The sequence below is a fragment of the Melospiza georgiana genome, chromosome 1 (genome assembly GCF_028018845.1).
Source record: "Melospiza georgiana isolate bMelGeo1 chromosome 1, bMelGeo1.pri, whole genome shotgun sequence".
Taxonomy (NCBI): domain Eukaryota; kingdom Metazoa; phylum Chordata; class Aves; order Passeriformes; family Passerellidae; genus Melospiza; species Melospiza georgiana.
The window spans coordinates 129812116-129827981 of NC_080430.1; the positions used below are offsets into that span (position 1 = coordinate 129812116).

General features: G+C 37.0%; 1 protein-coding gene across 50 annotated transcripts in view; it reads right to left on the reverse strand.

The window, feature by feature from the left end:
* Positions 1-15866, reverse strand: part of RIMS2 (regulating synaptic membrane exocytosis 2) — a 443516-nt gene that overhangs the window by 52704 nt on the left and 374946 nt on the right. For 44 of the 50 annotated variants that reach the window (XM_058037275.1, XM_058037251.1, XM_058037219.1 and 41 more), the window contains 2 exons: positions 15522-15694; positions 330-571 (listed from right to left, as the gene is read on the reverse strand). The exons of 5 other annotated variants lie outside the window; for them this stretch is intronic. In XM_058037275.1, coding sequence (XP_057893258.1) covers positions 330-571; positions 15522-15694 — 415 coding nt within the window. The remainder of the gene's footprint in view (positions 1-329; positions 572-15521; positions 15695-15866) is intronic. One more of the 50 variants, XM_058037110.1, reaches the window with a different exon arrangement.

Genomic DNA, 15866 nt, shown 5'->3' on the forward strand with positions numbered 1-15866 from the left:
TCAGAAACTTCAGTAAGAAATCCCCCCAAATGAAAGTACAGCTCATGCTGGTTCCTGAAAAGCTGAAAAGTAAGGAATTAGTGTATTAAGCAGGTTCCAGCAAGCAGAAGATAAAAGCTTCAGTCCAACCTGTAAAGGATCTTTGCTGAAAAAAAAAATAGTAAATGTTCAGAGGAAAAAGATAATTGACCATTTTCTTCATTCCATAGAATATTGTTGATGAGGCAACTTCAACAGGATCTTCAAATGATTAAACTGTAATACATAAGTATTATATTATGCACATTTAACTGACTATTTGAGAGAGAGAAAAAAAATGCAGTTCCTACCAGTTTGGCTGAGTTGTGACGTGCTGCGGCTCTTTCTGGACAGCCCCACGATGGCGACCATCTTGGCACCAATGCTGGAGCGCCTCTTTTTGCTGCCACCCCCAACAGTGCCCACCGCCGTGTCCGACTGGCTGCCATCGTTCTTCTCCAGCGTGTACATCTCCCCGCTGATGCTGGTGCTCTTTGTCATGTTCTTTCCTGAGATGGCCATCTGTCTGCTTTGCATTTTGGATGTAAAGACACTGTCAGCCAGTTGATGGATAAACAGTGCAGACAAAGAGTAAAAAGGGGAAGACAGAAAAGGACAGGTTTCAGATGGAAGGTTTTGGGAGACTAGAGGGTAAAAGCAGTTAATCACACAGATAGGGTTTGGTTTTAAGAGGTAAAAGGAGAAACTTTAATTCTAGGGTCTTGGCTGGTCCACTGTAAACATACTTGACTCATCAAAATTGTGTTTTAAATAACAAGTTCTTATTAACTGATTGACTAAAAACTTATTTCCAGCAAAAGCATACCAAAGAATTAATGCATCCATATATGATATAATACTTCTTGCTTGGAAAATTTAAGTTCTGGCCTCAGTGCTATGTGCCTCCTCTTATCACATATATACACACAAATAACCTATATTCCTCTGGGAAACAGACACTTGATTCTTTACTGAGTGGAAAAGAGCCTCAGTCTGAAGCCCAGTTTTGATTACTAGCCATCCAGACATTTCAAGGATGTTCTCATTAATCTGGTTTATCTCAGTTCATCATACAGTAATGAACACCCACAGGTTTTTCCTCCATCTCTGCATCAACAAATACAAGTACTGGATATGCATTTCACACAACACTTGACTGTTATGTGGACAGATCATCAGTACTGATAAAATGGAGTTCAATTCTAATGCATCTTTTGTACTTGTTTAGAGGCTCTGTAAACGTGCTCTGTGTGGCTGCATCTGAACTGTCTGCTGCAGCATTTCAGGGGTACCAGGGGAACCTCATCTGTCCAGGCTAAGAGACCTTTCCTTTCCTCAGAAATGGCCATCTACACTGATGACAACAGCACTTATCCAAATTTTGCCCTGACATCTAATTGGTAGGTATCTGAACAAATATCCAGACCTGGAAGCTCTGGGAGACATGTGGGGCTGAAAATATACAGAGAATTTTCTATATCAATGAAGATCTTGCACAGAACTTAGACCTTTATTATTCTTTTCATTACAGTACTTCTCACCAAAAAGTCCCCATGAGATTCCATTTCAAACAATCCACAAAACTGTGGAATATTTCTGGAACCCAGGGGAAATTATTTTTTGTTAAATCATCAATATATATAAACGCTAAAATGAATACTTTTTTCTTCTTAAACAGATTTCCAAATACATGCCAAAGCTGTTGCCAGAGCTTTAGTGCTCAGCAAATGTCTCTAGAACAAATTTTTCTGTGTATAGAAAAATATATATACTCCTTTTCCCTTACCTAAAATGGCCTGAAATCAATTTCATAAAAGGAAGGAATTATTGTTTCTTTATGAAGTTTTTTTGCAATACTCTGTCAGTTTTTTCAATATTCTGTCAGTAACTTGTCTATGGAATTAATGCAGTGCACTCAAAATAGCTTAGCCACAACCCAAAGGGAAAGCTAAGAGTTGGTTCACAGCAGAAGTAGACCTTTGCCATCGAAAAATGCTGAGTGTACTTCTCAGGGAAGGCACAAGGAAAAATATGAATAAGAGTTGGGGTCAGCAGATGGAGAAGCACAAAACAAAGCTGAGAGAGAATCATGGTGGCCTTGCCTGGACACACAATCACAAAATACTGAAAAGTGGTAACCTGAAAGCTTTTTTCTTACTCTCTTTTAGCTCTCTGTGTTGTTATGTGTTAGTACACAGTGACTCTCATTTGTACATTTATCACCAAGGAATGAGTGGGATAGGATGTGGGTAAAGAGGAAGGCAGGGAAACAGTAAAAGAGAATTTGTATTTCTGTGTCTTATTAGCACCATGTTAACTTGCTTGTTAGATGATAGCTTCACATGCTGTATTTTTAATCAAACTAACACCTCTAAGAATTCAGTCAAAGAAAACAGATGACACTGAAACCATTTCTCAGTTTCAACATTATCTTGCATGTAAAAATACTCGAGGTCTAGGAAAAACATGGCTGTGAAGAGCTAGTATCTTCAACTTTATCTTAAGCAAAATTTAACTAAGAATCAGAGCATTAGAACCCCTTATCCAATAATACTGTTTATAATCCAAATTCTCAAAGGAAATATGATTAATGTGTGCTTTCAGTCAGGTCTCTCTCTTTTCAGTATTTTTTTAAATCAGATAAATTTGACAGAGTAGGAAACTAAACTATTTAGTTTCTAAAACTGTTTTGAAAACAGATCCCTGGAGAGAGATCTTATGCATGTCTCTTTGGGTAAAGATGGCAGAAGAAGTCATAGAATCTCTCTTAGTGGAAGCTAATTCACAGATACAGGCTGGTGGAGGAAGTAAGTTTTTCACTGCTTGCAGAACAACCTATTTCAGTGATCCATTTTTTCAAAAATAATACCCAGAAAATCAGTGAGTTCCTATCATATAGCAAACAGTAATCAATGCATTGTTTTGTAAGTGTTATTACCATTCAATAAAAGCCCTATGTCATCAGTGGAAACAGAAATATTCTGAATTTTAGTATAAAAGTTACACTGAAAAGAAAGTCACCATTTCCTGGGTTGAATGTGTCTTTGAGGTGCTTTTTTGTGTCCTTTCCAAGATTTATAGTTCTATTTAAGTGAAATGGATTACAGTAGTTGCCCTTATTAAAGAAATCAGTGTCTTTAAAGAGGCTGGTTGCTATAGTTTCACTGTGCACTTATCTATGAAGTTGTTTTGAATTACTAAAGTTTGCTTCTTGGCTTCTGTACCACAAAACGTTTTGCTGTGTACTGCTGCCAGTAATGATGTAGGCTTCAGTCAGACACCTTCTCTTGGCCAACTTTTTAAGAAAGGTAGGAAAGTGAATTCAAATGAGAAGAAAGGAAGGGATTTAGATTTAAGTGGATATCCCAAATACTAGTACAAATGGCTGATGCTAAAATTCATTCACAAGCCTCTGGTTTTTTTCCCAGTCGAACTCTAAAACTATTTTCAATTAAAGGCTTAGGGGTTTTCCCCTTCTCTAAAAGCAGCAGGGAATACATCTTTGCTACAGTCATAACCAGCAAACAGCCCTTGGGGAAAACCATCCCATAGCAGGGACTTTGGTTTTCTGCAATTCCTCTCTTAGCAAAAAAACTTTGAGAAATACATACTAGGAGAGTTATGAGTGGTTTATAGTGCCTCAAAATAAACCTAAAGTGGTCATGAGCACTTCCTCCAGCAGCACTTTGAATCCTTTCTGGCCATCCAAACCCTCATTTACTAATTTTTCTTGGCGCATACTTGATACCCTCTCCAGCAGAAACCATGCTTCTACCCAGTCCACCTTTTGACACTGCCACAGATGGACCATTCTCAGACAAACTGGGTATTGTATGTCAGATTTGGTTCCTTTCTGAACTAATAGAAATTTTGACCTCAGAGTATAATTTAGAGAGTAAATCATAGTCTTTTTCCTTAACAGGAAACAGAAATTACTGGAAGTTTTCTTTGTATTACATATACACAAATCTAATCTCACAGACATCCAGCTAAATACATGCAAGAGTATTTTAAAATAGATATTATATAAAAGTAATTTATGAAATTGTATGAGGTAATGAATAGATATGAAGTAAAAATAGGGTTCTCAAGGTGTCTAATAAGATAATAACAATTTTAAAAATATCCTCAGCAAAGAAAATATGCAGCCAGATGCTGAGGGGAAGAACAAAATAAAGGGGGAAATAAAGTAATTATCCTAGTCCAAATAATATGCGCATAATGACATAATAATACTATTATTAGAATGAAAACAAGAACAAAATCAGCACACAACCCCAGCTATGTGGCAGCCCACAGCCTAGAGCAAGAGCTGAGTGAAGGTGGCAGCCAGGCCACTGCCTTTGGCTTAACAGGACCAAACAATCAACAAGAGCAGAATGAAGGACAAAGCTCACTCAAGAGCGTTGCTTCACGCACTATCCCAAAATCCAGGAGAGCTCTTGAGGAAACCAAGAGCTGCAGACAGGTCTTAGTGTAAATATCTTTTCAGACACTTCAGTTTTCCAGTGAAAAAAGCAAAAGGAAAGATGCATACACTTTAGAGGAATATATTCTCAAAGATAAAGAAGAAAGTCCTTTAAAAAATCACAAGAGAAAAATAAGGCATTAGAAAAGAAATTACAGTAGGATATCTATATAGATTTGTAATTTAAAGCCAATGGTGGAGTATGAGAGCTGTAGCCACTAAACAGTATTCTTAAAAATATACTATGTTAGCCAGCTGAGGAGAGTCAGACTGACAGAGACCTGTGACATCAAAGGTATTCCAAAGTTTGGTGATGATACTAGATTAAGAGAAGCTCCTGACTCCCTTGAACACAGAAAGGCTCAGCAGAGAGACTGACACATTAGAGGTCTGGGAAATCACCAACCATATGAAGTTTAACTAAGACAAGTGCTGGATTCTGCACCTGGGATTGGACATACACACTGGGAAACAAGAGTCTGGAGACCGGCACCCCCGAAAGGGACCTGGGGGCCACTGGCAAGCTGACCATGAGCCAGCAGTGCCCTGGCAGCCAGGTGGGCCAAGAGTGTCCTGGGGGGCACCAGGCACAGCATCACCAGCCGGGCAAGGGAGGGGATTGTCCTGCTCTGCTCTGCACTGGGGCAGCCTCACCTCGAGTGCTGGGGGTAAATTTGGGCACCACAATGTAAGAAAGATATAAAAGCATCAGAGGGCACCCAAATGGCAATGAATAGTGAAGGGCCTTGAGGAGAAGCCATATGAGAAGCAGATCAGGTTACTTGGTGCATTCACTCCGGAGGAGACTGAGGGGAGACCAGTCTTTACAGCAGTATTAGAAATCACAATTTTTAATCTCATTGCTCTGCCATAAACATATGCATCAGAGAATCAGATTTACACAAGTCATTTGGCAGACCTTGCAGGTTTCCTTATTTCTTTAATTCAAAGTCAAAGCAAAATTAATATTATTGCTTTCCAGCTTAGCTCTCTGTTAATGATCCCAAATGAAAATAAGGCATCCATAATAGTGAAAATTCAGGTTGCCAAGTACAGCTGTGGGCTGTGATGTCCTAGGGAAAGGGTTTTAAAAATTTTTCAGTTGTTGAAAAATATATTTTCTAATATATGTCTCCTGTGAGACTGGAAGACCCACTGAAGACTTTGTTTACTGCTTTTTACAAGCAGGAGATGAATTTTAATGCCATTCATAACAGACCTGCTAACTCAATCAGAGATGCTCTTATTTCATTAGTTTACTGAAGAAATTTAACAAAAGCAGCATTATGGGGACAGCTGTGATGTAGGAAATAACATTTCCATGGGAACAGCGCTTCTGGCCAATACTCGTTCTCGTCTGCCAATTCACATCCAAGAGAGACACTGCAGGTTCAAAATTATAATGACTTAGTCTCTGGAGATCCATTTGGTCAAAAATTCTTCTATTAACTTATTGGTGGTATAAATCTCTAATAGCTACTGGACTGACTTAATTATTAGGTTCATTTTATTGAAATTATAACATGAAAGTTGGGAGGAAAAATAGAGCAGTTTTTATAATCTATTTTGTTATGTATATTGCTATTCAAATAAAACTAGTGGCCACATCTCAAAATATAAGTAGCAATATTTTGATATGAAATTTCTTTTTTCAAAACTCTCTTTCATTACTAATCAGGAATACCTCACTTGCTACAGTACATAGGTTGACTTGAGCTGTATTTCCCCCTTTCTGGTAGATGTAAAGCTGTCCACACTGCTTTATTATTATAAATTAATGGAAGTATTCCATGACATCTCTGGCAATTTTTTTTCAAATAGGAATAAATGGCAGAGGCAGGGGTCAGAGCATAAGATTATTTCCAAATCATAGCCACAGCAAATGAATGATGCAGAAAAAACACTGTAACAGCTAGCTGTTTCCAAATGCTAGCAGTTGAATTATACACAGAGCTTCAGAGATTTTTGATATAATTTCTCTCCTTCTCTGGTAGAATAATTGGATATTTTTAAAAGTAAAACATACAGTTGATATTTTCTGTTAATTTAAATAGCAATTGTAATGAGGATTATATTAATATTCATCTAAAATAAAAATTTTCAATTTTTCCTCTACAAAGTTACTGAAGAGCTTTATTACCCTGCTAACAGTAATAAATCTTTGATGAAATCCCTATTTTTGATACAGCGAACTAAAACAGTGATTTACTCTGCAAAAAAAGTCTAGCAAGAAAATTAGTTGAGGTCTAGAAGTCTTGTATTAGTCAGCTGTCATATTCATTAGTAAAAAGTCCATATGAGCTCTGAAGGCTTGGAAATAAAGTACATTGCAGTCAAAGACTGAGTGAACTTTGAATAACATCAAATTCTTTGAGCTTAGAAAGCATCTTCTTTAACCCAGTGTGGCAAAGAAACAGTTTGTAAAAGCTGGGTACCAACTAGCTTGCTAAATTAAAACTGATCATGAGCAACCTGATTTAATCGAGACTGTTCTCTTGCAGAAATGTGCCTTGCATGTACTTCATCTGAAATTTAAATGTTGTGTGCCTGTTCCAGCCTGCTATTTAATTATTCTTACAACAGGGAGGGAGGAGAGGGCCCAGTTTTCTGTATTTACACTGCTATGTCACAATCTACACTGCAAACTTGCTTAGTGCTGCTCAGTGTTGTTTCTCAAAGGGCTGAATAGAGCTCTATGAAATGGAAAGCAAGCAGTGAATAGCTAAACCAGACATTAAATCCAGTATGTGTCCCAGACCTCAAATCACCAGAGAAATAATGTAAAATTAAGTCAGGAAAGTGAAAAAAAAATTCAGACTTGAATGCTGAAGTGCTCAAAAATATACAGAGGTAAGAGACATAATGTTTTGCCTGAGGGTAAGAAGTGCTATGATTTATCATCTTGCTAAACTGAAATTGCTGTGAGGGAGATTTACTTATTTAGAAAACTCATTGACAGTTAGAAAACTTTGTAAGATAGACATAGGGGAAGTAGACAGGATGAACTACTGAGATTACACTAAGAGAAAAATCACATAATACACAGGGAAGATCCAAATGTCTTGAAAAGTCTTTATTTAAATAAATTTCTGTCAGCAATATGGATCTCACTATAGCTGCATCTATACTTCACTCATGAAAGAATGTATTTCTTTGATTAGTACTGCACAAAGGGAATATGCTCAGGCTCATTTTAATGCTTATATGCATGTATGAGGAAGTGGCTGTCTAAAGAATAAAACAACTCTAACATTTCCTTCATCCTTGTGAATGCAGGCTGCTTGAGGACTCTGAAAAATCAGGGTCAGAATAGGCACTGCTAACATCTCCAAAACTCAAAGCATGTCTCTGAATTGATCTTCTGGGACTGAGAACTAAATGGACACGAGCAAGAAATCTGAAGCCGTAATTACTTCAACCAAAGAGACATTATCTGGGACACCGTGATCTTGCCTTATCTGACTTCTGTCACTTTGACAAAATGACTTTGAGTCACTTTTGGTCTCTGGGGAAATTATAAAAGCATACAGAAAACTTAAGACCATCATAAAAAAGAAAATGTGAGGAAAGGTGTCTCACATGTTTCTGAACATGAGCCTGAAATCTTTGTTTTTCTGAGCTGGAGAAGGCAGGTCTATGACCAAATGTCCCTGCTGACACAGTGTGTACATGGCACACCATGCAAGTTTGAAGCAGCTTTCCTCTTTTTTACCTTGGGCCTCCACAGGAGTCATGTTTATGCCATGGCTGCTGTCTGGGAAGTGCTGGGCTCTCAGTGGTATTTGTAAGGAAGTTTGATTTCCTCCTGGGGGCAACCGGATGACAAATCTCCCAGCTGGTTTAGCTGGCACCTTATGGGCTTTAGGAGAAGTATGAACATGCAGTGAAATTACTGAAAATGTTAATATGTTTGGTCAGAAACCATTAAAAACAGATCTATGGGCAATGCCCAACCCCTGGAGCATTATCTTTCCACAGCTATAAAGCACACAGTAGTAAGAGCAGCACTGGGCCCCTTATCCTTAGTCAAATACAGCACTTGCTAGATGGGCCTGGCAATGTGCTTCAAAGACAATATCACAAATCCAGCAACTGCATTTTAGAAATACTTCTAAGAAATAACATGAAGGAGTTTATGTTTGCTTCTTAGAAGGCTAAGTGATAAGCATATTCATATTTTTTTATGAAGTACATTTTTAGCAATATGTAATAATTTTACAGAATCTTATCACTATTCTATTAGAATAATACTCCAGTAAAAAGAGTGAAAACTGCATCACTAATACAGAGCCATATCTGTTCAATCATAATGTCCAAAAAAGAAAAGCCTTATATTCGTCAATATTCAATCCCTTGTTTTTATATGTTTCTATACCACTTTTTGCTGTTGCTATTCTTGTCACCAGATCTGTTGAGCTCAGTCCTGTACAAATAAATATAAAAAAGTCTGTCAATTAAAAACCTTATGATTCAATCCACTTTTAAATATTTTTAGAAAATTAATCTTTTTATAACACACTTAAAAGTGCAAAAACTAATTTCAAAATTTATATTTGCTTCAAACCCTCGTTTTAATTTTTTTTCCTTCATCTCTGCTTCCTTGAGTGTCTACAGGGCTTTCTCCCTTCATTTCTTGTGGTTTTGTTTTGTATAAACTACTGATGCACTGTTTTAAAATAAAATTTAGCAACAGGAGTGCACCATGGATCAGGAGTGCTTTATGGATCACAGGTCTGAGCTGACTCAACAGAGGTAAAATTGCAGGCTTCATTTCATGGAGAGAGAAGCAGTCTCAAAGATATTGCATTGCAGTCAAAGTAAAAATGTCTGAGTTCCCTGCTGGATATCAAAGCTGCAGACTGTTTCAAATAACTTATTTTTACTGTTCACCTGTTAATAATGTATACTTCCAAATTCATTAATTTATCATATCCCAGCGTATCAAAATTATTTTACTAACTGTAAAGGAGTCTATATATCTTTTGTATTTACTCCAAAGTAGCAGGAAAAATAAATCTCCAAGTGTTCTATAGACAGTGACAAATAACTTGGAAATAGGTGACTTTAATAGATTTCTTAAATTATTTTTATTCTTTCCTCAGTACAGATTTCAAAACAAATATAATTGTTCATTCAATTCTGTTTGGAACCATTGATCTTCTGCATATTTTTCCATAGTATTTTTCCAGAAGATATAGATAATTTACATCTAAATTTCATCCATGAAAATGTAAAAAAACAAATGGCCGAACTATTGTCCATGTGTGTTGGTACAGACCAAGCAGCTCTATGAATTGATAGCTTTTGAATATTTGCCTTTCTGTAGAAAATTAAAGGTAAAAATCTTACATTGAAAAGTAGTGGCCTTGAATGTAAGCTTTAAATGGGCAAGAGTTTTTTCATAAATTCCTAACAGAATCCACCCAGATGAATAATACGAGGGAAGTTTTACTGAAAAAGCTTTTTTTGAGTCCTCTGTTTCTAAAGACACAGACTAGCAATATGCAAGCAGCTCTGCTTATCTAGTCATAAGAGCACAGAAGAGTTATGTTAGAGAGACAGAAAGCTGCTGCTTTTTGTTCAAGGACCCAGTGCATCACACCTGCCCCAATTGCCTGGATAATGCAACATTTTGCAGCTGAAAAGAGCTGGTGAACATTGTACTGCAAACTGCCATTCTCATCCCAGGAATGGCAAGATCACTTGGTTGTCACGTTAAAAAGTTGAAAAAGACCAACATCTGTTGAGAGCTGCAGGCAAGCTTTCCCTGAAAACTGCATCAACACTGGCATAACTGGACCCAGGTTCTCTCTCCTTCCATGGCAGAAATGACACTGGGTGAACTTCATCCATCTATCTATCTATCTATCTATCTATCTATCTATCTATCTATCTATCTATCTATCTATCTATCTATCTATCTATCTATCTATCTATCTGTCTCTGTTGGAAGCACAGACTACCTTTACTGCAATTCTGCCAAAAGACTGATCATGCAGTTTCTCTTCCAACCATGTGGCTACAAAGGTTAGACACAATTAACTTCTTTCATTGAATAGTCTAGTTGAAGCAATCATTAAAACACTTTTGAAATAGCTTTAAAAACCAAACAGCACATACAATTGAAAATGGATTCTTAGTGTCTGTTATCTTTTGTACACTTTTTAATATTTTTACCAGAATAAAGACTTTCAAAACCATTACTGGCTTCCATCCCTGTGAAGGAGCTTGCAAAGACTGCATTGACATGCTTTTTCTTCCAGAAAAAATACTGCATTTAACTGTTAATAGCTGCAGTTACAGTGGAAGGGTCATAAAACCTGAAATACTAAAATTACAATTTAATGATAAACTAAGGAACAAATACTCATCAGGAATCAGTTTTAAAACCTACAAATTAAATTCTCTAAAGTCTTTTTTTTACTGAATGAACTAGAACTAGAAAGTAAATTTGAAATAAATCTTTATACCTAACAGTGGAAGGGGCACAAAAAGCATTAAGAACCTTTGGAAAGAAATAAGGGTTCAGCTGAATAAACACATTACTTAAAGCCATGCATTGCACTCTGTTTCTTGAATTTTTAAGTGCTCTGCAAAATTACATCCCAGCTGAATTTTTCCACAACAAATTTTTCTTTCTTGGTTGTGTCATCTTCTTACTTAATCAGCTCTATTCCTTCTACTATCTTTTAGAATTTACTTTCTTTTTTCAAACAGGATATCACTGATTCCTTCCAAATACACAGCAAAACTTTGTGACTTGCACATGCTTTTTATTTCCCATCTCTGCCCTCTGTCCACCCACACAGACAATTTCTTTGTCCACTCTCTCACCATTTCAAATGACAGATACTGCAGTGCTTTTCTCCAGCCCTGGCAATTAACCCAATAACCCCTTCCAGGATACTAGAGAAAAGGTAAGTTTCATAGCCTTTCTATTTGCTTCTCTCATCTTCCTCCACATTTCAGTAAAAAGTTATACTCTCTTTTACATAGTTGTCTATAATTCATCCTTACTTCCTAGTATCTTGGCACATGTTCCTTATCACATTTATCATCTCTCATTCAAGACTGAAAGATCAACTCCTGATCATCAAGCCTGTCCCTCATGCACTTGATGTATTTTTAGCAAGGACCTCATGTTTTGTCCTCATTGTCTTGAATGCTTGAAAATAGCTCTCCAGAAACATTCACAAAGATACCTTATTTTCTCTCCTCAAATCTCCCCTTAGTATTCATTCTCTGTTGTCAAGATGTCTCCAGCACTGTGTTGTACCTATGTTCCATGGAACATCTCTTTGTTCTTCTGTGCTTCCCTCTCTGGACTCATATGTAATTTCATAATTTAGACTCTGTGTGCTTGGAACAGAAGTTGTATTTTTCTGTTGTATTTCAACAGTGAAATCTTGCTCTGTCACTACATTTGCTCTGTACTCTCATGGTAAAACAAAAGTATTGTGACTATCAGAATTAATGCTTGGGATTGACATTTTAAAAAATATAAAGGGATAAAATTTAGGGCAGTCTAAATCAGATTGCCTTTATTAACAAGTATCAGTGATCAAAGATTATAGATAATGAGCCTTTATTTTTTGCCCTGAGATTATCAAGGAGATGGAATAAGAAAAAAGTTAGTGAACTCTACATAATAAATACCCAATAGCAAAGCTGGAGCCACTCTTTTTTTGTTAACATGTACTGCAAAGAACACAATTATGATTTCCCTACATATCAAGCATATGCCAAAGTTAAGTTTTACAAAGTTTAATTAAGGCTAAATCTGATGCTGCAACTACTTCTGGCAAAAAAAATTAACTGATTTAATGTACACCAGTGCTCCGAAAGCAAACGCCTTTTATTGTGCCAAGGTACTCTGTGAAATAGGCATGGGATTAATTAGTGATGAATGTCTGTGTTTACAGTCATTTCAACCCACCCATGATCTCAGCAGGTTGAAGACCTCAGTGGGACTACTACCATTACTCCTGAAGTATATAAACACAGTAACATCAAGAGGTATGAGGTATCCTTAATAGGGTGATTTTTTTGATGATGGAATGATTGTGAGCAGCCCCTGCATTCCACATTGCCCAGAGGAAAGGTGCCTGCTGTCCAACTACAGATGCACCTCTGAAGTAAAAAATATCTTGAAAATTCCCATCTGCAATATATCTTTCCTTGATGCCCAAGATCTCAAGAACTACATGATAATTTATTGCTATTCTATCAAGGGAGAATTGGCCGCCTTTGTTCTGCTGGGCATCTCAAATACCTATTGCTATGTTTAATTGATATGTTTGGTTACTTTTAATATTTGTGGTGTGTCTGAAAACATTCTTTTTTGGAAGCTGAAGTCATTACCTTATCTTATAAATTTCCAAGTATCTGTTATTTTAAAAATTGCCAGAGAAATGAGCAGAAGGCACTGAATTTTCAAAAACTGATCCTGCCTTTAGGCTTGTCCACTGAACACACAAGTCATAATATTTCAATATGCTAATGAGACACAGCTACGTGTGTATATAAATGTGTATACATATCTATAGCTGCCCATATCCAGGAATCAATCTAGCTTTTCTGTTTCATTCTTACACTAGAAAAATGCTCAGACAATGCTAAAAAATGAGCACTGACTCTACCATAGTAAAGGAGGTGAATATAAACTTTTCTGTTCATTCCAGCTTGCATATTAAAATGGTCAAAATGTGCAAAGTGGGGAAATAATATTAGAGACTTATTTGCACCAAGGGAGCCAAACTCTAACACAAACAAAAGTCACTACACAACAGTCACTTAATAACATCTTGTTTCTTTATAGAGATTCCTAACTTGTGTCACTTCTTCCTGAAGGTAGAGAGCAGGTAGCAACCATAAGAACAAGCTGGCTCAGGAAACAAGAAGCTGTTCCTCAAAAAGGATGTTACTTTCTATGAGGGACAGCATATTGGCTAAAGATATTTCACACAGCTTGAGTGAAATCTAGAAACCTGGAACAGAGTCATGCTGTTGAAAGGCAAGACAGAGAATGGGTTCAAAAATATTCATCAAATATGAAAGTCATATTTTCTAATGAAGAAAAGAGGAATGTTGTATTTCTCTCAATGGGACATACATGGATTTTGCAATACAAAAAGTCAGACAGTTTCATTGTTTTAAGGATTTGTGGCAAAATGTATAATTCTAGAATATTATCTGATAAAACCAGAGCCAGTTGGGCTGCAATGTTTCTGGATACAACACAGCAGCTGAAGTGCATGACCCTTCCACAATACAGCAACCCTTGACAATTATTCACATGGAACAAAAAAAGGAAAAGGAAGAATCTGCTTTATCCACATAGATTGTCAATCAGTATGCACCACAAGGAGGACTGAAAAGAAAATCCAGATTTTCTTCTTTAGTATGGCCGTAAATATAAGTAAAGATAATTTTGATATTGCTGAGTTTTCACTCAACAAAACATTTTTCCATTAAATAATAATTCAAGTAGGAAATCTAATAAAGAAGCTTACAATTTCTACTGTTTATTACAGTCAAACCCAAACTTTAGTCTAAACTAATTTAAAAAATAATATGCTGCAGTTGTATGCATATTAATGAGTCAAGTTGATGTGCTGCCTCATTTGGTATGCAGAACAAGTTCATTGAAGCTGAGAATGAAACTTGATTAAATATGAAAGCATGATGACTGAAAGCAAAAACAAACAAAAAAAAAGAGCTGCAGAGAGCATAGGCAATAAGCAAGCAAAGGGAATAAAAAGGGAAGACAAGTAGGGTGCTGGTACAGGAAAAAGAATAGATCTACATAAACAGAAATATATTTTACCTGTCATCCTCTTTCCCTTCCTCAGCTTGGTCTTCTTGAGCTTTTTCATCATGCCCTGATTCTTTGATCTCCTCCTTATCACAGTTCTCTGTCACCTCTTGCCCTTCCCCTTTTTCATTAATTTCTTGCTCTTTTCCTTTTTCCTCCTCCTCCTCTTTTTCTTCCTCCTCAGGAAATACTTCATCTTGTTCATCCCCTTCCAGCCCTCCCTCTTTTTTCCCCTCTATATCCCTTGTTCTTCTGAAGTCAACAAAATTGAAAAAGGCATGCAAAAAGGAAAAAGAAAAGAATAAATTAAAGTCAGGAGAAGAGCGTGCATGAAGAAAGGAAAAGCAAAAGAAATTAAATATAAACTAAAGGATAGAAGCAGACATAATGTAAGTCATGCTTGCTAGGAGCCCAGCCTGCACTGGAGAGCTTTGGAGCATTTTCTTAGTAAGTTCCTATTCAAATAAAACTTGCATGGCAATACCTCACATTTAGAAAGAAATGTGTGACTGAAACAATGTGGACTTAACCATGCTCATATGAGCAGATGCTTAAATTTGCAAATACTTTCTTTTAAGAGGACAATTTTCTGAGAATTACTATAGGTGATGGAGGTGGTTTACACCTAGAAAAATTATCTTTCATTTGTGCACCAAATGAAACCCAAAGCTCCTCTGAGCGCACACAGGGGGCAGGCAAAGAAAATGCTGTGTTTTAGTCACAGATACACAATTGTTGCTCTTGTTGAAGAGCAGCTCAATGATTGTACACCTACAGTTAAGTTGGACTAGTGTAAGTATTAAATAAATTGAATTGGTCTCTCTAATTATTAAATAATACATCTATAAAAGTTCAGCGTTCTATTTAAAAGAAAAATAAGATGCCTCTGCTGGCACTAAATTTTTGAGTTAAACTGTCTTTTCAGTCACATTAAGTATATTTTACAAAATGGTTTTCAGAAAGCGTGTCTAATGCTTCCTGACAGCATATGTTTGTTATTTCAGTGTATGTTAGATAATCCAAGACAACAAAACTTCGCTAAAAACAAACTCCGTGAAGACTTGAAGAAGCATTAGATAAAAAAGACATTTGAGCCAGTATTTTGCAAAATCCCTGCAAATGTCATTCTAGGCGAAATGCTGAAGTCAAACACAATATTGATAAGTGTTCCATTACTGAAGTTACACAGCTATGGCTGCCACTGTAGCTGATGGTGCTCACCTTATTTTCTTGCTGCCCCTGGGGCGCTCTGACTGCACAGACATGTAGCTGGTGCTGCTGAAGCGGGACGCGCTGCTGGTGCGGGACACGGCCGAGACGTCGCTGACATCGCTGTCCGAGGACTTGTTGGAAACGTTGTCCGAGCCTCGGTGAGGATCCCGCCCCGACCGATACTGCAGGAGCAAAGGGACAGAGAGATGGTGTTGTTGTGACATGCCACCACAGAGCGGCCGTGGACCTGGTCCCTCCTGCTATCTAAACTGCCTGAACTTTCAAAGGAAGTTCTTCCCTGATACAGAACAGAAGTTATGTCTTGGTATCTACTAATTTTAGTCTGCTTTGCTA